The 26,005-nt window shown below is 32.8% G+C and overlaps 1 protein-coding gene across 3 annotated transcripts in view; it reads right to left on the bottom strand.

The window, feature by feature from the left end:
* LOC114940708 (rap guanine nucleotide exchange factor 2) overlaps positions 1-26,005 on the bottom strand; it is a 124,019-nt gene that overhangs the window by 93,576 nt on the left and 4,438 nt on the right. For all 3 annotated transcript variants that reach the window (XM_085483453.1, XM_085483458.1, XM_029315442.2), the window contains exon 2: positions 4,001-4,460. In XM_085483453.1, coding sequence (XP_085339579.1) covers positions 4,001-4,069 — 69 coding nt within the window. In that variant the 5' untranslated portion in view covers positions 4,070-4,460. The remainder of the gene's footprint in view (positions 1-4,000; positions 4,461-26,005) is intronic.

Here is a 26,005-nt window from a genome sequence, read left to right as displayed (position 1 = left end):
TAAGAATTAGATCGGACGAAAAATGTCTGTCGACATATAATTTAAAATATACATAATTAAAAATAACTGGTTTTTTTTTGCAAATAATTAAAATCATATATAAGCAAAATGTTATATTTTAAAACATCTGCTATTAATATTTTTAAACTTGAGAATATCAATCTCTAAGAATCGAGATGCGAAATTAAACTTGCGCAACATCGATCTTCATATATCGATTAAACCGCGATAACACTTACGGCGGCAACTTTGAGGGTATACTGAATTATCGCACAAATCTAATAATCTATGTCTCACACAAGGTTCTACATAACATCTCTCTTACATACGCCCGGGGGGTCGTCGCGACGTCTCCGTAGCACAATTTCACGCTAGATCGCTAATCGAACCTCCCTATAGTATCTATCTATCTATCTATCTCGACAAGACGCGGGCGTGCACGTTTCCAGCTCTCGTCGGCGCCGTTTCGTCTGGGTTGTTTGTAAATGTCGACCGCAATCAGCGTTATACACACGAACGTTACGGCGCACCGATCCGAATCCGTCTTTAGAGTGCATGTGCATGCTAATTTCCCTCAACTAGCTCCGAAATGTCATTTAATTGTTGTCTTTTTAAATTTACATCTTCACGATAATTACATATTTTTATATACAATTACGGATGCTGCGAACAAATTATGTAGCATAGTTTAATAAATACGAGTATTCCTGCAAAATTGTTTTTACAATAATTTGAATTTTGCACAACATAATTTTGTAATTTTGTATTTTTAATTGCACACATGCAAGATTAAAATTGAAAAAGCTTCGAGAAAAATTAAAATATGGCAAAATAATAAATTGTATATAGACTCTATATAAAAAAAAATTAGGTATGAAAAGGATTAAGAGCCAGGCTGATATAAGACGCGACAAAATTATTTTTTAATTATTTTAAACGTTTCGGCTCTCTCCTTTTTATTAATTATGTTGAAGATCGTCCAAAAGAAGAACCAAACGTTCAAAATAATGTAAAAGCAATTTTGTCGCGTCTGATATCTGTGCCTGGCTCTTATTAGCCCTTTGCATACCTGATTTTATCAAATATATCAATGCATTTGTGCTATATACTGATACTACAAATATTAAAGATATATATACGCGCGAAAAGAAAAATATATTAAAATATATTCGTCGTTTCATTTATTTCCTACAGCTTATGCGTACGTCAAATTCCTTAAAATATCCATTTAAAGTTTATCATCTCGACTGTACGAAATTAACGGCCGCGTATCGCCCAGTAAGAACTCGAAGGGATTTAGAAAACTGAAATTAAGCATTGCCAGATGTGGCGCGCATTGTAGCGCGACAAACGCTCGAGGGAGTCCAAACGAGATTATAAATATGCGAAAGGAGAGTATCTCTCTTCGAAGACGCCGTTTGGTCTGAGAACGCTTCGCACGCAAAAGGAGGAGCGGACGTTCGCTCGACTTTACGAACTCAGGCCCTCCTTTCTTCCTTTTTTCACACGAAAAGTGGAGCGAGCACCGGACGACCTTCGTGTATAGATCTCGCGCATACGAGGCACGTGGATTAAGGTGTCTCGTGAAATTTTCAAGAGGATTCGCACGAGCATATTTCGTGGATGCAAATCTAAATTATTATCGTGGTCGAGAGAGGGTCGTCCATCGCTTTTACCCAAGTTTCGCCTGTTAAGGTGTACGATAGATTACGGAGACGCCAACGTCCTCAAAACGACCACAAGTTCGACTACCTCCGAAATTCTCACACCATATGTATATGTTTGCACGATAAAGCATCTCCAGAAAATATATATTACATGTAACTGATCCATTAAACCTTATACATTTTTGTTTGTTTTTTCTTTTCGTGTGAAATATATTTTGGAGATCAATTTTTACGTGAATATATAGACACAGCTATTAAAATTTTGCTTTAATAATATAATTGTTTTTTATCATATCACTGATTTAAATAAAGAATATGAGTTTTTGCAGAGAACTGAATAATTAAATACAGACGAGAGGTAATAACTAATTTTTCAGTATAACTTTAATTGCATTCATCAAATATATTACAGTAACTCGAAATTAAAAAATATTTTATTCAAAAAAATATACTTTTTCCGTTTTTTTTTTAAATTTTCTTTTTTAAATTATTTTCATTTAAATTTATTTATCAAATGCTTTGATTTATCAGCAATTTTATTCATGATCAACTTGCTTTGAATAAAGATTTAATTCCGTAAAGTAACTTTTTCGTTAAATGCAAAAGGATTACGTCAATATCGAATAAGCTGCCGTGGATAACTAACGAAGAATCTCCACGGATCATTAACGATGGCGTAACATACTGTTGAAACTCGCTAGGAAGCCGAAAGTATATTGACCGTGCGCATCGTGTCGATGATATATACGGTCTAGGCACGACAAATTGTTAATTTCCGGATTCCAATATAAAACGGGTTTTAATCTTTTCAAGAGAAAAAGGTAAACACTCGAAAATGATGCCTGTTCTGCGATATCATTTTCTACATGTATCAATCATAAATTTATATAATGTTATTTTATATTAGAAAATATAAATAGTAGAAATATGTATAAATTAATTTTATATTAAAAAAATCCTTGCTCTCAATTAAAAATATTCAATACTAGAAAATAGAAAATTTTCTCAAGCTGACTTCATAATTAATGAAAGTTTTTCCTCTTTGTTTTCTTTGGTATTCATCAAGTTGTCCACGAGCTGGCAATGCAAAGAATATTGTTGTTACACTTTCCAAGAGTATTATCTATCTACAAGATCTACGATGCACACGATTCTTCAAAGATACGCCTTTACACATATCGCTTATACGTTTCTCTTTGTATTACTGCTTATATAGAAAGATCGATCGCACGAAATATCCGACGTTTTCTCTTGTGTTGTAGAAATAGGAAATATTGTGTTATATGTCCCATTTATATTCTCGGAAAATATTAATATCTATGTTATAAATCAGATATATTAAAAATGACAGATTTTTATATTATATATTCTACAGAATGATAGCGATTTCAAATTTCGTAGAATTCAAACGAAGCAAATATTTGACAAAAACTATTTCTAGTTGTAATATTCCACATAGTGTTTCTACATCAAACGTATCTTACACATACATATTTAATATACGAACGTGATGATTGATTAATTATTTTAATTAACAAAAAGGAAAATAGGCTTTGAAAGAATAATTAACTATGACAGTCAATTCATTATTTTTCACATCCACATCCGTGACTTAAATAAAGAGTACAAATATTTAATCAGTTAAGATTCGAAAAAATGAATTAGATTATTTAAATCGTTGAGTAAATTTTACATAACAGTTTTAATCACGTATTACATGTTTTCCTCTTTTAATTAATGTTACAATATAAACATTACAAAGAGAAATACATTTAATTTAAAAGTTTTAATTATCAATATTTCTCTTTTTTAATGAAGACGTATTTTTATTTTTTTTATTGTAAATGTAAACTCTCTTTATTGTATTAGTATATATTTATCACGAACATTATATTTAAAAAATGATTATTAAAGTATGTTTATTTTACATAAACCTTTTCATAAAAACTGCGTTCTTACTTTTCAAACAATATAAAAGAAATGCTGTTCTACAAAAGATCTATAAAAAAAACTTTATCTTGATTACATAAAAGTAAGAAAGTTGTGCTGTATTTCAAAAGTTCAAGTAACATTGTCTCAAGATGCTAGCTTATCATGTCCTTTAACCTTTTCACCGTTGTGAATGTACGAGGTTCGTGATAGTCGCGCAATCATACACCTAATTCACACATTCACTAATTTGTGACACACACTATGCGCACATTATACAATAGAAATAGATTATACACTCGTCAAACTTATTTGCAAAGTTAACGGACGGCGTCTCGGCTTAATTCGAGGAAACCTCTTGAGGAAACTTCAAGATAATCGGGAAGCAGACACCATTTACTCACCTGGAGGGTTCGTCTTTCTGGATCACGGCAGAGAGCCCGGACGAAATGTGGATCCAAGTAGTCCGTCATAATAGCCCTTAAGACTACAGCACGATCCTTTTTTTAACAGCTCTCGTGCAATTCCGTGTCCTGATTAAAGACTCGTTTCTAGACATCGCCACCGCCACCGATGGGAGAAGAGATTTTCGATTTTCAGTACACGTGTACGCGAAATTTTGCCAGCCATTTATAAAACGTACGATTTTGTTAGTCTTGCATTTTTCTTGCGTTAGTTATTTCCATCGTATATTTTTTTAGTATTTCCAGGATCGCATTACGCGCGAAATATAAATTTCAAGTATCACGAAAAGTGCGTTTTGTTAACACGGAATATCTTTGCGAGAAACTATCATGGCGAATCTTCGGCGGATCTTGTCACCATATCATATTTTCGCCGGTCCCGCCGATCAGACGTGAGATTCTGTAACAGAAAATAAATAAAAAAACATAAATAAGAATAATAAATTCATAATTGAACAGACTATTATAAAAACAGTTTTATAGTGATATAGTCTCTTATATTACTTCGCGATAAACATGCTATACTTTTTTTTGCTTGAGTATCACAAGTGTTTTGTAAGCACTTTGATAAGAAAATGATGAACGAGCTTTCCTCGTAACGCAAAACAAATATAACTCATCATTCTCGTATGGATTCGAATTTTTCAATGATAAGAAGCACCGTTACAAATCGCAAGGTATGCACGTTGAATTACAAACGTTATGAATCGGAAGTCACTCATTAAAGTGCACCTGCAGATGCAACACGTATCGACCAAACTGGAAACGTCAGCATGCTGACCTTTAATTCAATTCATCCTTCAGGGCCAGAAAGATCAGCGAAGATTACGCGCATATTTACGCAGTACACACACACACACACACACACACACACACACACACACACACACATATCGTGATTTATCAATTAATTATTAATCTCAATATTCATATAATTATGTACACTACATATGTCGCATTAAAAATATTTAAATAAAAAATTACATATATCTTTACGACATTATGTGTTATATATAATAAAATGTAGATTTTCTTTTACATAATTTATATAATGTCTAATAAAAAAATAAATAATTTTTATTTTATATTTTTGCACAATAAAAATATAAATTCTTTTCACTAAGATAAAATCTAAATAATATATTACGTAGATATAAAATTACATATAAATAATAAAGTTGTATAAATAAATAAATATTTGTATAATGTCGCACAGCGTAACAAATGTATACCGTTGCACGGTCATAAACATTGTCCATTAAAAATTCAATCAATTTCAATCAATATCCAATCGGCGTCCAAAAATCATTTGGTACACGAAATGTAAAAAAGAAGAAAAAGAGAGGAGACCACGCTTTAATTCTTGAAATCATCTTCCGACCTTGAAGAAATAACGTCATACGAGGCACGTATACCTTAACTACCTTGAAAGCAATAAGTCGAGGTCATACAAGTACTCGAATACCTGGCGTTGCGATCCAACACACTCACGAACCCGACAGCGTATTTTAAAGGTTCTTGATCTTTATGAAACGGGATCAAGTCTCGCTTCGATTGGATCATAGTTATTTATTTAATTACGACAACAAATATTTGATTCGAAATTTATATAATCTCTATATATAACTTCTTCTCTCTTATAAATATATTTTTCCGTCATTCTAAAATTTTTAATAATCGCAAAAAGCGAAGAATTACACACACATATATATATATATATATATGTGTGTGTAAAATATTCTAATTTTCATGTAAATAACTTCACAGTTCACAGTTCATGAACAAAAGATAATCTTAAACGTGCGAGGCTAGCGACTTTAAATGAATTAAGAACAAGTGGAAGATTTCGCTCCATGATTGAAAGGGGCAAAAATAACTTCTAGACGCGGACAGGACAGATCGATCATGACCTCGAATACATTCAATCGTGTCCCGTCTCTGATGTTTCATATATATTTCCTCTATACGCCTACAATCTTGCTTAAAAAGAAATTTTATGACCGCGCTGTCGAAATAGTCCCACCAATACTTATGCATTATTCCTCTCTGTTCACCGATCGATCTTGCCGTTTAAGAATATTCTCTTCGCATTAACCTTATTACTTATCAGTATAGTTCAAGGTTCGAGACACTCATTATATATGCAGACAAATTTCACGAAAATATAACAGGAATTAAAATTTACTCAACGTCTTAAGACGTTGCAAATAACAAATAATTCAATACAATTACTCCTTTTCCTATATCAAAAGTGCATGCATAAAATTATGCATAATATGCATAATTCCAAATAAAATCTCCGAATCACTACGTGCGCATTGAAATGGGAAATAATATCTCTTTCTCATCTAAATAAATCATCATTTGAAATACGCGCAAGAGTCGAAACTTGTTTACAAGCTTCTTGCATAAACTTTTACGTACGAGTGTTCGAGCAAAAAGAAGGCAATCTATTAGGAATAAAAGCCGTATACACGAAGGGAATATCTCGAAAGAGCTGGCACGACGAGGTGGAGTACGAAGAAGAACGGAGCTCTTCGCCGGCCTTGCGGATCGTTTCTGTTTAGCTTCGTACTACTTGTTTTTTCCCTCTTTCTCGTCGTCGTCGTCGTCTTCTTCGTCGTCTTCTTCTTCTTCTTTTCCCGCTCGAGACCCGACCAGCTCTTTCTTTCTCCCCTTCGTTAAAGGAACTCGCTGAGTCCGCGTCTCGTTCACAACTCGCCTATGCATCGCCAAGCGAAACGCCGTTAAACAAAACGCAAGAGAGAGAAAGAAGCGCATATATCAATTTACTAATCGCGCTCGATCGAGTAGTCGACTCGTAACAATACGTAATTGACGATACGGGATGGGCGGATTGATGGCGGGTCGAACAACTGCGAATCCGTAACGAGTTATTGTCGATGTTTACGTTCGCATATAGGTCGATCACCGAGTTGGTTACGAACGTTCTTATCAGCCTTGCGCAAAAGTCTACGGCTGATAATAATATTATAATATACGCGGGTGTGGCGCACATTGACGCTCCAGATGCCATGCCGCGATGAAACATTGGACAGATATATGTATACACATATGTTCGATGAACAGGTGATGATTCATCATCGCAAGTCATTGCGAATAAGGACGTGGCACGACATTAAACAAGTATGTCAAATTCTGAAAAACGCGTTTCCATCTTTTAATCGCACGATTTCGAATAAAATATGTAACAATAAAATTGTAAAATTTAGAGTTTTTTTTCATAATAGTCATTAAGTGTGATGTAAAAAGGAGATTATATAATCGTTGAGATGATTTCGTTTGTGAAAGATAATTTGTCAACTCAATAAAAAGAAGATAATTTAAGATTATGCTTATAAATTATACGTCACGGTCTGTTTAACAGCATCATGCTTTCCTAGACAACGTGTGGGTCCTAGAGTCAAATCTGTCTTCGGCTACGTCACGTAAACGACTCATCGATAAAAATATCCTCGGTATATGGGGCAATTCGTAAAGCCGCCCTCCTATGTAAAACGAAACCTGCCGAGTAAATACTCTGCCTTCTAATATCGGACACACTCGGCTTACATAATTACGCCCTGTATTTCAGTCAGGTTACATCGTCGCGTATATCTATATCACAGAAAGAGAGTTAGTTAACGGTATTTAATATTTCAGCCGATAATATTGAATCGAATATTTCAATTCAAAATTGCAACCGAATGAAATTTTATCGCAAAAAATTATTAATCTGAATAAAAAACCGAACTTAAAAAGTCAGCTATTTTATTATATATTATTTCAAAAAAAAATAAAAGAATATACTGTAACAGATTCTTTAGATCATATAAAAGTAAATTCTTTTAGTAAACAATAAAGCTACTCAAACTTTATAAAATAATTTATTTATTCGTTTTATCTGTCACTATCACATATTAATTTTTAGATAGATTAAAAATCTACATATTCCTATGATGTAAGCAAGAGTTTCGAGTTTCAAAAATATATCAGCGCATATCCGCGTGACATTTGACACTTGGAAGAGATAACAAAATCGTTATGTGACCGCCTTACATTTTAAACTTCTTTCCATTAAAATCTAATTACATTATTCAATCACAATAAAAACCATAACTGTCTCATTAAACCGATAAAGCGAAACCTCCATTCTTTTTATATCTGTGACTTTTCTTTCTTTTATTCTCTCAAATTTTATTGTCTCCATCTATAAATACGAATAACAGTGTGTCGAACAGTTTGCTCCTATCGTGTTGCAAAGACAATGCAACGTGCTATTAATAAAAGTTCTAGTCTAGAAATCGAGCAAATCAATCGAACAAATCGTTAAGTTAAATAATTTCCGTTATTAACAATAAGCCGCGCCTCATCACTTTAATTTGTTTTATATCTAATATAAGACACTCCCATTTCCTACAAACGTAGAGCGAGAATTGTGCAGCGTATAATTCTCCCTCCGTGCATGCGTGCGTGCTAAATGCGCGGTAAGAATGCAATCAGTATCCGCAGACATGCTGCTCTCCAAGATTGTTTCAAAAGCTTACACACACGCTACAACAAGATATTCGAAGTAATCTGAACCTCCGATCACCGAGACGACTGTGCGGGATTCACCAGAAATGTAAACATACCGTGACCATCATGAAACCAAATACATAAGCATCGCAGGTGGATGAGTTACAGAAAAAATTGTACGGTAATTAAAGAGAGAGAAAACAAAAGTACATTTCTATAAATATCCCGTTAAAAACTGTGCACGTAAAATGTAAATTAAAAGATCATCCGCGAAATGTCATGGCAATTTTTAATAAAAAAAACACAGGAAAATTTATTTTCTTGTTAAAAACACGGTTAAAATTTTTATATTAAATATTTAACACATTTACATTTGTTGTTTTTAATTTTGCACAATAAATATCTGTTTTATTAATGACAAGATTTATCTGTTAAAATTTACAGAAAAAAAATGTTGATTTTTTATTTTATAATATATAAATAGGAATAATAAAATCTAAAATTAACATATTTTTAGTTAATTTTTACATTAAAACTATGTTAATTGTACACAAGATTTATTTTAAATTACTTAATGCGGTCTACATTTATTTTATATTAAAATATTAACACAGTATTAACATATCCATATTAAATTGACATAAAAATTTCTATGGACCGTTTGGGATATGTGATATCTGTTAAATTAAACACAAATTTTTCAATTATATGCACACATATTTAACAAAAAATACTTATACTCCGCGATATTAAACCCTACGCGGAAATTAAAGACTGTAAAGCTTCTTCGCGCGCATAAACCGATTACAACCGCGGTGATGTAAATTCCATAAAATTTCGAAACATGTGGTCGAAACAAAATAAATAACGTGTATGCCAGCCATTTGTCACTCATGCTCCGAGTGCTTGTGCATCCGACGAACGTTACTAGATTGGACCCAGAGATGCTGACGGCGATATTTCGGACAGAGTACAATATCACAAAGGGTCGTCTGTTAAAAGCGCGCGACACTCTACTGCAGAATGTGCTTCATCTCATGCTGGCTTGCCCGATATGTTTCTCTCTCTTTGACAGCTTCATGCAACACGGCGCAGAAGAACGTAAACGTTCGAATAACTGCGGATCAAGGGTGACATATTTGGCGTCTCTACTCCCTGATGTGACACGGTAAAACAATCGATTACGAGTCATCCCTTACTTTCATACACGTGCATATATATATATACTATATGGCCTTCACTTTTGTATCAGATTTTTCTATAAATGCATCTTATCGCGATCGCGCATTCGTTCACTATTATATTCGCAAAAGATGCAGAGCTGTCAAAGGGTTATCGATCTTATCGAGTTCTAAGAAAGTCAAGTATAGAACGTTCTCCAGCAGTAACTGTAAGACTTCTTCAAAGATACTTGTTACAATTTCGGATATCCGCTACCTTTTCGCAGATATATGTATATTTTTCTCTTAAATCTCCCGCTGAAATTATTATATGCATCAAATATTTTATATATTAAACACGTATTCAGAGATATTATATAAATCATCCACTTAAAAGCAACTTTAATCACATTTAGCAAAATAACTTTTAATTATTATGTACTAATAATTATTAATAACTATGTACATTATTATATTTAATAACTTACTACAATAACTCAATGTAAAAAAAATGTAAATATCTGTTATTACAATTAATTAAGTGGACCATCAAATGCTCATGATATTCTAAGATTAAATTCTGTATACACACATATGCCTACACTTCTCATAAGATCCTGTGTGTGACGCAAGTTTAAGTGTAATGTTTGCTTGTATTCACAGATATCAAAGCTCTTATGAACGAGATATAGCACGTTGAAGTTTTTTCCCCCATATTTTAATGAGCCTATCGAACGTCTTCGATGGAATCAGTACCAATGCTCGGCCTCTCTCAAGATCCTTGGCCTACTCTCTAGCATGTCGTGTCGTCGTCAACATTATTACATCCGCGCTACCGTTACCATTATTAACGCCGCTAACATACCCTGCGACGCGATTAGAAACGCGACGTGCGACCTACGCTGTCATAATACGCGTACATCCTCATTAAACGACCGGATCGTCCCCCACTCGCTTATCTACGCACTTTTTTTTATATAACATTCTATTAATTCGACTTTGCCCGCCCTCGCACTCGATCCTCGCGCGTTACAGCAAACCAGACATCTATCTGGGACGTGAATGTAATAAATCTCCGATAGAAACGAAAGTTATATTTTTAATACTTCTATCAGTTAAATGAAGATAGAAATAAATTGTTATCAAAATATTTTAATCCTTCATTTGAACTTTAATTTTATATTACTAGACATCAATGCAAGTGATTATACATAATTCAGTTGACAAAATCTTTTATGTATATGTATATATTTGTATATAGATATGTATCTAAACATAATAATCTTTTTGTACAAAAAAGTCTTACTCATAATTTCTTCCCTAATAATTACATCAATTAATGATACTATAATGAAATGGCAATTTTGCGAAAATTTTCATTTTCTTTTCCTTTCAAGAAATTTTACTGTATAAAAATTTCCAAACTTACTTTTTTACAAACTTTTCTTTACTTTGTTTGACAAAATTAACAAGATATATATTTACGGTGAGTTTTAAAATATTAATTTCTCTTCGGCTGTTTTCTCTTCGAAATTGCCAATTCAATTCACTTGTCAACAACTCTCACACTTGCGAGGCGGAAATCTTCTCACGTTATGGGAAGATAATAAAATGAGCCAATTCACCTAGATATGTAACCATAATTATAGAGGCACTAGATTGCAGAATATATACGAGGGAACGTGCACTTCGTAGATACCTTTAAATAGCGTACATCGTTGGAAAACGCGACAATCGAGAAATTGTTGGGAAAATTTCCAACAATCATAATAATTCATCGTTTCTTTGTAAGCATCAAACAATCCCGAGTGCTGCAAAATAATCTCTAGAAATACAACAATAGTATACCTATAGCGTATCGATGGGAATTTTATTTGGCACGAATTAATGGCAATCAATACGACACTCAACAATCCTTTAAATCTTGCATCATACTATCAATTATATCTAAAATCTTTTAAACGTTAAAAATTTTCTATGCTCGGTGTAACATTAGTCATTTTTAGTATTATTTAATGTTCTATTATTATCTGTTATATCACACACAATATAAAATTTAAAATGTTAATGGCATTTATAATATTGATATTTATAATATAATTAATATTTATAATATTGTATTCAAAAGCATGTATTAAATATTACGTTATGTCAAACACATGCACATTATGCAATATTGCAATCAATAAAAATAATTTTTTAGAGACCGCCACAAAATTAGAAAAAAGATAGTGGAAAGTATTTTTTTATCAAGTTATTTCAAAGTTTCAAACAATTTAAAAGAAAAAATTCTAAAGAATTGTTTCAAAAATTACCGCACATATATTACCAATAATTCAATAATATATTAGTAAGTATTAGCAAAAGTATTATTCTCTAATACATTAAGGATTAACAAACTCTTGATTTAATTTATGTACAAAAAAAATAATGAAATCTAATGGTTAAAGATGTATAAGCAGCATTTAATTCTGCGATTAATCTTGCGTGAAAATTCAAAGTCGGGGAACGCTTACTACTTTCCGAGAGCAAAAATAGTGGAGTACTCGTATATACGTCGGCATGCCAACATAGGTCGATTCGCGAGGGTGCCGACCCTCTGAGCCCCTATTTCGCATACACTCGACGTCGACTTCTTCTAGTACCTATCCCAGAAAGTACCTCCGCTTGCTACTTCGTTCACGTGGAGACTGGCACTTTGTGCGTGCTTAAAACTCGTCGCGAATCGAAACGCATAGGTGAACCGATTAAGAATTCATCATCCAGAAAATTTTTATTGCAAAAGTAGTTTTAATGTGCCGATTTAAAAGACGACTTGTACTGATTTTAATAAATAAAAAAATCTAACAGAGAAACCTCTGTCGAAAATACTGTGAGATTAATAATCGCATCCGCGAGATAAAAGATAAAATACAATTACATCTCTCGCGTATAAAAGAATGAGAGGAGGAGGAATTAATTATTCAATTTAAAATTCAAAGCCGCTCCGAGCTAAATGTAATCTTTTTTTAATAACAGCCAATTACTTCTGTTTTTCGACACGTTACGCTTATAAGAGAGCTCAATGAAGGGAAAATCTCATGAAAATTCCTCTCCATCTCACCCCGAAGCAGCAGTATAAGGCTGCGAACGGAACGGATGTTTGCTCGCGGGATGGATGACGGTCAGAAAAGGAAGCGCAGAGGCTCCTGATGCGCTCTCTCATCATATATATACGCCGTGGCATCGAACCTGCTGTAATAACCACTTCTTAGCGCAGCCATTCCGCCCGCCGTTCAAGCCTACGCCGAGCTACGCACTCTGCCTGCGGATGCGTGCGCCGGGTGTAGGAACGAGTGAAAAAAAAAGAATGAAAAGCGAGTGGAAATGTAGAGCCCGCGGAGCTAGAAAACATCCGATGGCGCTGCTCCTCGTATACGTATCCGCGGTGCGTGGGATAGTTCTCATCGCATTATTATCGCCGCCCATGACGTACGCATTCCGCGCACGTCGCCAATAAATGCTCGCTTAATGCATTCATATAGGGTGTTTCCGAAAAAGTGGCGAAAATTTCATCGAACGCCGCGCGGTCACATTTTTCACGGCTTTTCAATTTTCGAAAAAAATGCGTCGTTAATTAAATTCTAGATTAAAAGGTAAAATATTATATGGCTCTGTCGAAGTATTATATGTATAGTAGTTTTTAACAAAAATCAAAATTTTGATATGTATTCATATATCATATTTGACATCTAATTTGCCCGAAAGACTTTCTGTTTTCAATTATTTAACATAACAAACTGTAAAATATAAAAAAACAGAAAATATCGCTAAAAGATTTTTAAAATAATTAAAGAAACACTCGAGAGATATATCAAGCTAATCTGCTTCTATCACTATAAAATCAATCTAGATAATAACTGTTCCGAAGAGGCCACTCTTCTAATAAGTAGAGAATGCAAGATCGAATCGATAAGATTTAATGTGACTAATACTTGACACAAGAATATCTCTGAGCAATAATCTAAATTGATTTTGTGAATCACAATAAATCATATATTATATAAATCAAACTACACCTTGATTCTTGTAAAAATTATTACGACAAGTATATTAGAAATGTAAATTGCAGCTCATTATAATATATCTCAATAAAATGATTCAACATTAATTGATATACAACGATAAATGATTCGAGAATGATATATTTCTAGATCAAAACAATGACAATGAGAAAGGACAACATACATAATAGGCCGAATTGAAAGCAAGTTCGTGAACAGGCTCCACGAAAGGAAGTGGCTAACTATAAAAATAGGACACCCTTTATGCACTCACGCATCAGTCGGCACCAAGTGCCGAGGTAAAAAGTCGTTTCCGTTTGTCCATCTGCCGATCTCTCAGGGGGAGAAAAAAACGTCCTCGCGGACGGGAGGATTGTCGATTATGTATTTTTTCCTCCCTTTAACAATGCGCGACCTTGAAAAAAAATATACAAACGCGATCGACCTTTCCCATGAGGCGCTATCTCTGAGATCCATTGCGTGAAATCGAATGTCAATAGCGACGCGACTATAAATTACGTAAACGCGTGGATAACATCGCGCGGTGTCTTGCGGTTTCCGTTCCGCTACGGCAAAAATTATTTGCAGTTAGATTCGCAAAAAAAAAACAGAAAAAATAAATATATAATCGAGCGCTCTTCCTACCACCGCTCTTTCCACATGTATGGTAAATATTATATAATATCATGCAATATTACGAGATTTGCATGCGCTTGTTTGTTTATTCGAGCTTTTGAATGCGTCGTAACGCATTCAACTTTTGTTGTTTCATGTTTCATATTTATAGTATAAAGTCATTCCCATTACTGCAATCTCTTTGTGAATCTGCCAGAGTTAAAACAAATTTTGTACATATGTGGAAAATATTGATATTTATTTGTGTGTGTAAAAACATAATTTCTATAAATGAGAATTGCGAGAGATCTTTTGAGATATCTATCTAAATATTGTAACTTTTCTTCCTTAGGCGGCCCTTCCTTATTTTTCATTATATAATCATTTGTTTTCATTAAATAAAAATTTTACGAATCATGATTGCAGGGTTACAAAAGCTAAAATTCTATAGAGAATTTGTTTTTGTTTGGTTCTCTGTTTCATAGATCTATAAATAATTTTAACGAAGCAAAAAACATTTTTCACACAAAGAAGTTGTAACCTTTCAAAACTAAAAAATATTTTAATCAAGAATAGATATAATAATAAGAATATGTAAACAATCGATGAACAAATTAATTAACTGAAACTATATAAAATTTATATTAAAATATATATATAATTTATATTAAATATATATAATTTGCATTTTGTTTATAAAGAAAGTTTGTTTCTTTAACAAGAAAACTAGACACAATTTACGGTCGAGTAATCGATATTACATCCGGATAATCGACGAGCACGAGTGAAGCTTCGCGAGTGCCGCGTCATATTTCAAACATGCATATACCATATATGAACGTGTGCGTTTTCACGCACGACATTGCAAACGCCACATATGGTGTACGGCTTCTGTTCGGAAACAACCGCGTTTGCCTACGGTCTGCCTTGAGACTTATTAAAACGTATTTATTTTGTTATGTAAATTTTATGAAAAACAATCGGAAAAATATATATTTCTGATTATATTCTTCTACCATGTGTAACACGTTACGTTATTTCTCATTTACCAAGATTAAAAATAGCTTTTATAAAAATAAAAATTATATATAATAAAAATAAAAATCATTCGTACACAAATCGGCTACATTTTACAATTAGTCCCGATATTAATAAAAATCAATACATTTTCCACAAAAATCTTCAAATCTTTTTATTATTCATTCGCAATACGAGATATTAGAGATGTATTTAGAGACTGGGTTAACATATTAAAAGGACGCAATTATCTGGCTACGATCATTTTAATGTAGTTCATTAATGCAAGAACACGCGAGAGTTACCCTTTAATTTTTTTTACCTCACTACCTCCATTATCTATAAAATAATTTCTATCAAGCGGGATGAAATAAAATCTCCACGTGATTAAGAGGCGATTAAAATAATGAAGAGTCACGCAGGAGCGATGTGTGTTACCGCAATCTGTCATTTCGTGTCAAGAAAAAGAAAATTCTTCCAGTCGTTAATCTGGTGTATATACATATAATTAACGATCGTCGTAACATGATTGTGTTCCGAGTCCTTGCAAAAGCAATTACTTTGCAAGAGGCATTGCACCCCGTGCTATCAAAGAATCGACTACATATCTTGATATCGCTGCCTTTAACCTTCACATCGTTCCTTCCTTGAGCGATTAGTCATACTTAATCGTCTCGCGGTTTACGTGCATTTTTAGAATTTGCTTCTCGCATGTGTAGCACGCGTGAAAGCAATGATGCATAGAAAATTCAGCAAAACACTTTTCTACAGCTTTTATCGCGAATTCGCGATATCAGATATTAATGCATCTGTACGATCCAAATTCAAATTCTTTTATTCATACTTATATTTTTATTCATGCTAACATTTTCTCCGTAAGTAAAATATTTTTTAAATATATTTGTTTTTTTTTCTAGAAAAGTTATATGTAAAATAATATGCTTATATACGGATAATCATATTGAAATATATCAGTCTTATATGGCATTCATTGTGACAATAGCATAAAAATTCCGAATATTTTTGGATACCGTATTGTTTAGAAATAAATTAAATTAGTCGTTGAAAATTTTATAGAAATATTGCAATGTATTTTGCACATATTAAATATGCAAAATGTGCGTAAATAATTCATACATTTATGTAAATTAGTGATAAGATTTAATTAAAATTTTCTTATATATGAATCAAAGTATATTTTCGGTTCAACTCCATGTTCGCCCCAACTGTACTTAAGATTCCAACTGACGCACAGTGAAACTGCTTTCTCCTTATCCGCTTGTCTTCGTCCTCCGTGCGTTTTACTACGTTCCTCTCGTCGAAGAACCTGCCGGCCCGGCATAATAAACTTTATTACGTTCTCTTTTGCTCTCTTTCTCGTCGCCTCGTCGAAGCTCTCATAGTAAATGCTTCGCGAAATTATACCGTTCGCTTCGAAGATCTGCGACTATTTTTTTTTTCGTCTGTCGTTGACCGGATGTTTCAAATAAAAATCGATAGCTTCGATGTCGCGATAATAAAAAATATAAACGATATGCTTTTCTTTTTTTAATCCGACTGCAAATCGCTTCCTTTGAATGTAACTCTGCATGGAGCAATTTTTTTTACATTTGGGATATAAAAAAATACGTCTTTAAAAAGTGTTTAACTAAATTGATCTTAATAAAGAAACAGGATATCATCCCCAACATAGAGCAAATGTCAAACTGAAAAACCAGTGATAAATTTTGCATAAAAATCCAGATTTTACATCACTGACATTTCTGAATTTTTGCCGAATTTAAAATGCAAAAGAAAAAATGCACGATGATATTGAATATCGCATAACTGATCCTCACTACCTTATCAGTTATATTCGTATGCTTAAGATTCGTCAATCTCAATGCAATTTTTAAAATAAAGTTTACTTTTTTATGGATAACAAGAATATATGTAAAATTATATACATGTTATCCAATCATATCGTTGTTGAATTGAATATCATTACACAAATTCAAATTAATATCGTTTTTTTATAATTTTAATATATATTATTGGAATATTGACATTATTCAACGACAATATTTACTCTTATTTTTATGATTATATCTATTTTATATTTGATTTAACGTATAGCTCAATATTCGCGAAAATTTAAAGTAAAATATAACTATATATACAATTCCTATCTTCTACTAACATTGCGTGCCATTGCAACATTAAACCAGACAAAACTCAATATCACATTTTAGCATTAAATGTGCAAGATGGATATAGGTCAATGTCCTGATAGCCCGTTTCCTTTTCTATGCTTCGTCTCTGTATTTGGCAATTGCTATTAACAGCAACATTTGTATATACCAACTGACACCTACTGCTCAAGTGAAACTTGAAAGCTATAATACAGCTTATATATACCAACGGCACATACAATACACAGAGCTCGGCGAAGGAGTCCGTGGTGTTCGATGGTCACTGAACCTCCCCTAACGAATCGATAGTACGACGGCTGCTTTAATACGCGCGCACACGAGATCACGCGAGAGTAGCACGCGAGCGAGCGAGCGAGCGAGTCACCTGCTGCGATCGAATTCCAAGTCCGCGCGCACCTGGCACCGTCGAAAAGTCGATTGTCTCGGCCGTACGCTCGTCATCACACGAACATATGTTTGCACGTGCGTCATTTTTCGCGGGATAATTTTTTTACAGCTAAAAGAATTTTTTTTACACAAAATCGTGTAAAGAGATATGTAAAACAAATACGAATTAATACGTTCCACATTATTATTAATATTAATTTTCGCTAATATAAATCATATTGTATTATCTGATTGAGACAAAAAAAGATCGCAAATAAAAATGCGTTTTCTGCTGTCTTTATTTTAATTTACAATTGCATTTTAAATATATAATTTTATAATTTATTGTATATATTTAATAATAATTAAAAAAAACCAATGGACATTTAAGTAAATGGTTATTATAAATAAAAAATTTAACATTTTGCATAAAGTATAATATAATTCAACTATAGAAATAATTACTTCTTTTATGTATATGTATGTTACAAAGAAATTAAGAATCAATAATATGACATAATTTATCAAATATTTAAATTGCATTTCTGTCGATAAAAATATTTAATTATTGCAATAACATTCAATTATATAATATTACGTATTTAATTAAAAAACAACAATCAACAATCAAGTTACTAAAAACAAAGAAATGACGAGCATGACTTGCAAAGAGAGCTGACGATCGATTCTACTCTTAAATTATCAGCTCCCTCGATGGACTTCTATAGCTCGTCATTACACCTGCAATGCTGTTATCAGAATCAAATCGGCCGCAATGAATGCTCTGACATTTCTAACGTGCCACGAATACTACATAGTCCTCGCGAGAATGCATTGTTGATGACATTTTCATTTTCCGAGTAACGATGATGATGATGTGATTAAGTTCGAGCTCTCTCAAACGAAAGATAGAAGTAGAAACTATTTGGCGAAAAATAATTATTCGCAAAAAAGAGAGAATATATAATCGATTTCTGTAGAAGTATAAACTCATATATTATACCGTTTCATATAAAAACTAATATAATGAATCGTAACATCACGCACAGGTTTCAACGGTCGTTGCACAAGCGACAATGAACCGTCTTTTCCCGATACGTAGCCATACATGTCCAGACCACCACTTCCGGTTCCTCATGCCACAGCCAGGACATGTCTCGAAAAAACACGCTACGTGGCATGCGGATTAATAAGTATCGTTATTGCGTGCAAGAGAATCGTGCGGGAGTGTGCAATTATAAGACTGCTCTACATGAAACTTGTCGCATTATAAAATAAGACAAAAACGTTAAGACTAAAGATTAGATTATTATTGCGATTAACATTGAAATCACAAATATACGAAAAAATATAAATTGTGCAAATACTCGTATTTTTATTATTTATGTGAAAAATATATTATTTTCTTGAATTTATAGTATTAAAATTAAAATTTTAGGCTCCGATTATTACACATGATGTGCAAAAATAGAATAAAATTTTTTTAATATAATCATCTATTTTGAGAAATAAAATAAACGGTTACTTCGAATTAAAATAAAATGCTATTAATAAATAATTTTTGAAAAAGAGTGATCGATGAACAATGCTCTTCTTACAATCAATACCTATCAATATAATTTTTATTTTTAGAACATTTATATAAGTGAAACGCTTAGATTCTTATATAGACTTTCTTCCCTCGTGCAAAATCAAATTTGTTCCCCTTTTCCTTGTAGCATTTTACGGGATCAGGAAATTGCCGCGAAATTGCCCGAAAATTGACATATCGCACCCTTCACGCATAAACGCATTTTCTGCGGCTTCTCGCATCGGGAAACGAAGCTTTTAATATAAATTTGAGATAATTCATGCCTGACTTCCCGTTTTCCGCTTCGATGTCGATCGTATCAACCCTGCTTTCCCCTTGCAAATATATATGCAAGAAAATTGTACTATATCTACATTTTAATCTCCAAATAATAAGTAACCAAAAATTTAATATACCTATGCAAATATCAATGTTTGCCAATTTAAAAAATTTTTACAAACTAAAACAAATTAAATCGAATTATAAGATTTGTATAAAAAATAAAAATAGATAAAATATAATTTTTAAATTCCAACGAACTATTATAGAATTTCATAATTCCGACGAGAAATTAATGCTGGCGTGAATTATCAAATTTTTTATAATCCTATTAGATAATTTCTTTATTTCACGAATCAATTATTTTATATCTTAATGCGAATAATTTTTTATATTGCCGTACATATTTTTTCGTAATATATTTTAAGGGATTATGAATTTGAATATTCTCAAGCCCTTCTCTCCCTTTCGGTCCAAAATTCCTAACGCATTCCTCGATGAGGCCTTTGGCGCAAAGTATGAAATTCCGTACAATTTTCGAACATTTATACGACGACAACGATGCGAGGAGGCGAAAGTAAGTATAATGGATGAGAGAAAAAAATATTACTGCAAACGAAAAAAATCTGTATTGAGCAATACGATATATTACTATAAAAATATATCTTTATAAACAGAATATTTGCTCGAAGTAGTGCATTAAAATAACGTAAATAAAAAATATGCAAATAATGATTTACCGAGAATATTTCATCGTTAACTTTCTTTGTACACAAATCATAATTGGAACTTATGGGAAAAAACATTTATTTACGGATATAATGATGTAATAAACATGAAAGGCACAGGAGTATGTAATATGATTAAAAGTATAGCAGAATCAAATTTTATGTGTGTATGTATATGAATGTGCATGTGTAGAACAGAGGAAGAGAGAAAAAGAAACGAAGAGTGAGAAGGAAGGACGAAAATGATCTGACTGACGAGAAGTTATGCGAAGCGTGAGACCGGAAGAAATCCAAGATACAATTGGCCGGAAGCAAGGACCCTTCGAAGAAGGTGATGCAGTCGAAGGTTGGCTCACTTCGCGCGTCATTCTTTTTTTTCTTTTTCTTTCTTGCTCCGATAAAATCGAAAATGAATCGCGATCTCGCGGCGCGTGACCGGCTGCGAATTTTAACTTATGTTAGCCCCATCACTTTTTACCGCTACTACTACCTCGCCTGTTCCAGAGAGTGCTCAACGATAGTAGTAGGAATTGTGCAACCACGGCTATTGTCTTTTGTGCGTGCTCTGCTACTTTCTGAAAGACGTACTAGACTTTCGACTTTGTCTTGCGCACAGATTGTATTTCACACCAATTATTAAGATATCCTGCTTTCTTGTGAAAATCTCTTTTCTTTTTCTTTTTTCTTCAATATTACATCCTACAATTTATATTTGTTCATAACAAAAATTAAAAAGTTGATAAAAAATAGAATATAATAATAATAATAATTTACAATATAATCATATATTCATTTATATGTATATTTTATGTAATATATAATATGTATATAGTAATTAAGTTTCTACATCAACTAGCAACGCTAATTATAAGACTAGAAAATTTTAAACATTTTCATAGTATATTCGTTGATAAATTATTCCAAGTTACATTATTTATATTTTATTTAATTATTTGATTACTATAATTGACTATTGATGTTGAACGCGATATTCAAATTAAGACAGGTATAGGTGGGAATCATAGATCCACATGTACCGTTAAACATGATGCTAAATACCAGTAAAATTACTAGGTTTTATCTTATACAACGTACTACACATTCGCTATATTTATGGGAAATCTTTCCCATGGAGATTAAATAACGGCAAAAAACAAAATTAGATGCATTGAATATTTTATAAAATTTCGCTTTACAGAGAGATACTCAATTACCAAAAGATTTTAGTTCGAGATGGGACTGATATTACGAATAAATATTTGAGTGATGATAAGGCGGCAATCTACGTATTAAACTTTCCATTGCGAAAACATTAACACGAAATTATTAATCAACACGAAATGGCGCATGCAAATACCTCATTTGAAATAACGTAATAAATTAACTCGAATTGTCTTTTGTAAATTAATTTTGTAAATTGATTCAAATTCCTTTTTTTTTGTAAAACAGAAAAAAATAATATTAAACAATTAAGATAATTAATAATTTGGAATAATAGTTTATACAGAAAAGCACTATAAAATTAAAAAATGTGTAATTCGACATAATTAAAATAATCGTAATGGTCAAGCAAAGTGTTTAAAATAATTTTATATGCCATAACTAAAAAAATAGTATTATAACAGTATTCATAAGTCATTGTTTATTACATCTATATTGTTTAACTAATTGGCTACCTATTTATTGGTATAACGTTAATTAATATTCAATTAGAGAAGATAATATTGCAGACCATGGTATACATTAACTATCACTATAAATCAATGTTGCTAATTTACGTAAATTCATTCAGCTCGTTATACGAAAAAGTCTCGTCGAAAGATCTGCGGATATATATATATATATATATATATATATATATATATATATATATATACTTGCGGGGGTTTTCCGCAACACCCGAGGAACATTACGCTACCGGCGCATCGTGATGTAACGCTGCGACTTTTCAGATCCCATTTTCGTCGAGGGTAATTTGCAAATACGCCGTCGTTTAAATAATCGTTTGCAAATATATACAGTATTCGCGAGCGCAAACGAGGTTGAACATGTGCCACGCGTAGGATTGCCACCTTTACGCAACTTCGCCCAACGGCGGCATATAAAAGGATTTGAAGGTCAAAGTTTCGAGATACGAGAGGACTTCCCCCCATAAAAGAGATGGAGAAAACGCGAGACCTCCCTATTTTCAAAATGTCATACCGCGAGAGCCCATATTAGGAAACTTGCGTCACGCATTTTGTAAAACTACGCGAAGTATGACATTTTATATTGTTTTACTTTTAAATTACTTATTTTATTTGCGTCCATTGTGCAATCGCATTTGCGTATTTATACACTGAAAAAAATATTTGTGTAAAATTACGTGATTATGCTGGATTTTTTTTCGATCCAGCATAATCATGCAATATTGTTATACTCATATATGGGAGATTTATATGTAATTTTATATGAAATATATCCTTATATATTTTCAAGATTAAAAATATTCCACTTTTTAATATGGATAAATAACATAAAATGGATAAATGCTTATAAAATAAAGTTCTAACAAAGTAAAAATACTAAATTTGAAATTATATAAGTGATTTTTGCATAAAAATAATTTTACTTATATTTTTACATTAATATATATTTTCACTTTAAAAAATACGGGAAAAAATTGCAGTGATAACCAAGCAGTAATTTTTCCAGTTTTGAGAACAAGTAATTTCCATGTAAAAATACATGAATTTTTTTCAGTGTAGTGAAATACAATAAAGCAATAATAAATAGAACATAATGCGTTTATTCAAGATCTCTAATACGTAACGTTGTAAAAAAATGCAGATAAAAGAGGCATGAATGAAAGGTCGAATTGTTGATTTAATGATTATCATGTCTCGCGGGCCTCTCTAAAATAACTGTCGCGGAACCATGTATAAGAGACGCAGGTGTAACAGTAGAGGCGCGATTATGGTACCTATACGACGGGAAGAGAGAGTGAGACGAACGACGAGGGAAGGAAGAAGATAAGGAAGGAAGAGGATATATAGATACGAGGAGGCAGATAACGGAAGAGGAAGAGGGGAAGCCGCACGTTAAGACAGGTGGTGCGGATAATAACGTCTAACGGAAAGCGCAGACTGTGGGTCACAATAGTTGCATTTACTGACAGTATATAGTATATAGCCATTTGGTCACCGCACTTCGCGAGTTAGCCTACTTATTCGAAAGTTACGCGGTCGAAGTTGAACGATTATCCAACCTCGTAGATTTTATGCAAAGCAGAATTTTATTGCGAAACACCATATACATAAATATGTCATTCGCGAATCAATCGCAAAAAAAAATACCGTTACCTTCTCACTTGAATATTAATTCTTAATTGAAATACGATTTATATCACGACCTACGCACATTGATGTTTTGCGCAAATACATAGATAAACGTAATATTTATTTAATTTTAAAAGGAAATATGAGACAAAAATACTCTACTTTTCTTGTACACTCAAATCGTTATTAAAATAATATTTTAACATTTGCAGAATTTAATACTGAAAAATCTTTACGCGAGAGAAAAAATATCTCGACAATAACGGAAAAAAAAAAAAATTATTGCTTATATACGTTGCTTCACATTTGTCATTCGCGCGCAGTTATCCCAATACGTTAATAAATTAAATTTATATTTCTGTAATGAAATATTATCAGTATCAAAACAATAGTAGCCATGTATTACGTGACTGATGGCATTTGCCTGAAAGTCATTCGGTCTATTCCCCAGCCATTCATAAATACACACGTACAGACACAAAATTCGCTCCCTATACTTCGAACTTGTTTATCCGCGACGAATATCGCAAAAAAAAAACTTCACGCCATAAAAGGTTAATCGATCTGGTGCATTCATCGCTTCCCCACGGGAACGCGATGACCATTTCCATTCATAAGTGCAACGAGCTACGATAAAATTCAATGTGCACTTAAGAAGCGTAAACATCACGAGCATGGCAACGAAACGGAAAAGATAATTGATCGAGAGGTTCCGTTTCCCATTCGATGCAGCACATTCATTATTCATAATAACACTCATGACGCATAGAAAATATTAGACAGAAAAAATTGTCGCATAATTTAATAGCATAATTTTTCAAACTCTGCTCGAACTTTTCCGCGCGAAGACATTAAGCATTAATTATATATTTATTAATCTTATTATGATATCGCTCATAATTTTTTTCTTATATAAGGAAAAGAGAAAGAATGTTTGATATATATATTTTATATTTATATATCATATACACATATCTAATATGAGAAAACGGAATTCTCTCCACGGACCTCAATCGTTCTGACCTCATTATTGAATCGCTCAAACGATGCAAGTGCGAGATGCACACATTTCTCTCTGATTTCCCATTACCGCTACGCATAAATTTTCGTTCCTAATCTCTCAATGTCTTCCGCCATGAAACAGCAACGCAATCTCTTGCCTCTTTTTTCTTCGCAAAAGAAATCTTCCTCCGTTAGTCTCCACGTTCGTGCGAGGTGATCGATCGCGAATGTAACGTTCAGAAAAAATGCACGCGTTCGCAGGTGCATTTCAATTCGCGCATTTGCATTGATCCCAAACCCTGATCCCTACGAAAACCAAAAGCAATAAAATTCGTCAAGCTTTATAAAGCGCGTTTATATAAAGCTATCTCAACAAATATATGAATAATTACGAATTATGAACTTTTACCTAACTTTTATCTAACATAAATATAAATATAAAATATTTATATATATCATATTGTACATTTAAATTTATTAAATTGAATATATAACGTTTTTCACCTGTAAAAACATGACGTTCTCAGCTTAAAGAAAAAATTCAAAGCTATTGTCAGATCAAAACCAAAAATATCAAAATATTTTATGCATTACTTGAGTGCTCTGGAATGACATATACAACTTGACCTGTTTCTCTGCCAAGAAGAGCAATAGCTTTGGGATTTTCTGAAGCAGAAACGGGACGATTTCCCAAACATTCATAAAAAGAAAACAAGTATGTCAGCTGCTAAAGCGCATTTCATCTTTCTAAGGCAAATGAAAGCTCAAACAAATGGCAAAGTGCCATGCATACATCAATATAAAATCGTGTAAGAGTTACAGCATGTATTACGTGCTGTACGACTGCTGGATTATACTCGTCTCTCCGAATCGCGTGTGCATTGTGCGAAATTTCGCTCGGCGAGAGCGTTTCAATATTTATCAAACGTGAGGACGCTGAATAATCTCCGAGGACAGACTTGTGCACTCTCTCTCTGTACATCGCTACTGCAATCTGCGCTTCTAAGCGTTTTACACCCGAGTTGAACGTTTCCTCGAAATAACAAATATGGATTCAATAACAACGCAGTCTAGAGAGAAACCTGCCTCTTTCTTTTTCGACGTCTATCGGCGAAGCATTGTTTCCATCCCGTAGAGT

Source organism: Nylanderia fulva, unplaced genomic scaffold, assembly GCF_048542155.1.
Source record: "Nylanderia fulva isolate GAGA-0341 unplaced genomic scaffold, ASM4854215v1 Scaffold25, whole genome shotgun sequence".
Taxonomy (NCBI): Eukaryota; Metazoa; Arthropoda; class Insecta; order Hymenoptera; family Formicidae; genus Nylanderia; species Nylanderia fulva.
Note: the sequence above shows the minus strand (reverse complement) of the source record. Positions and strands in the feature narration are given on the sequence as shown.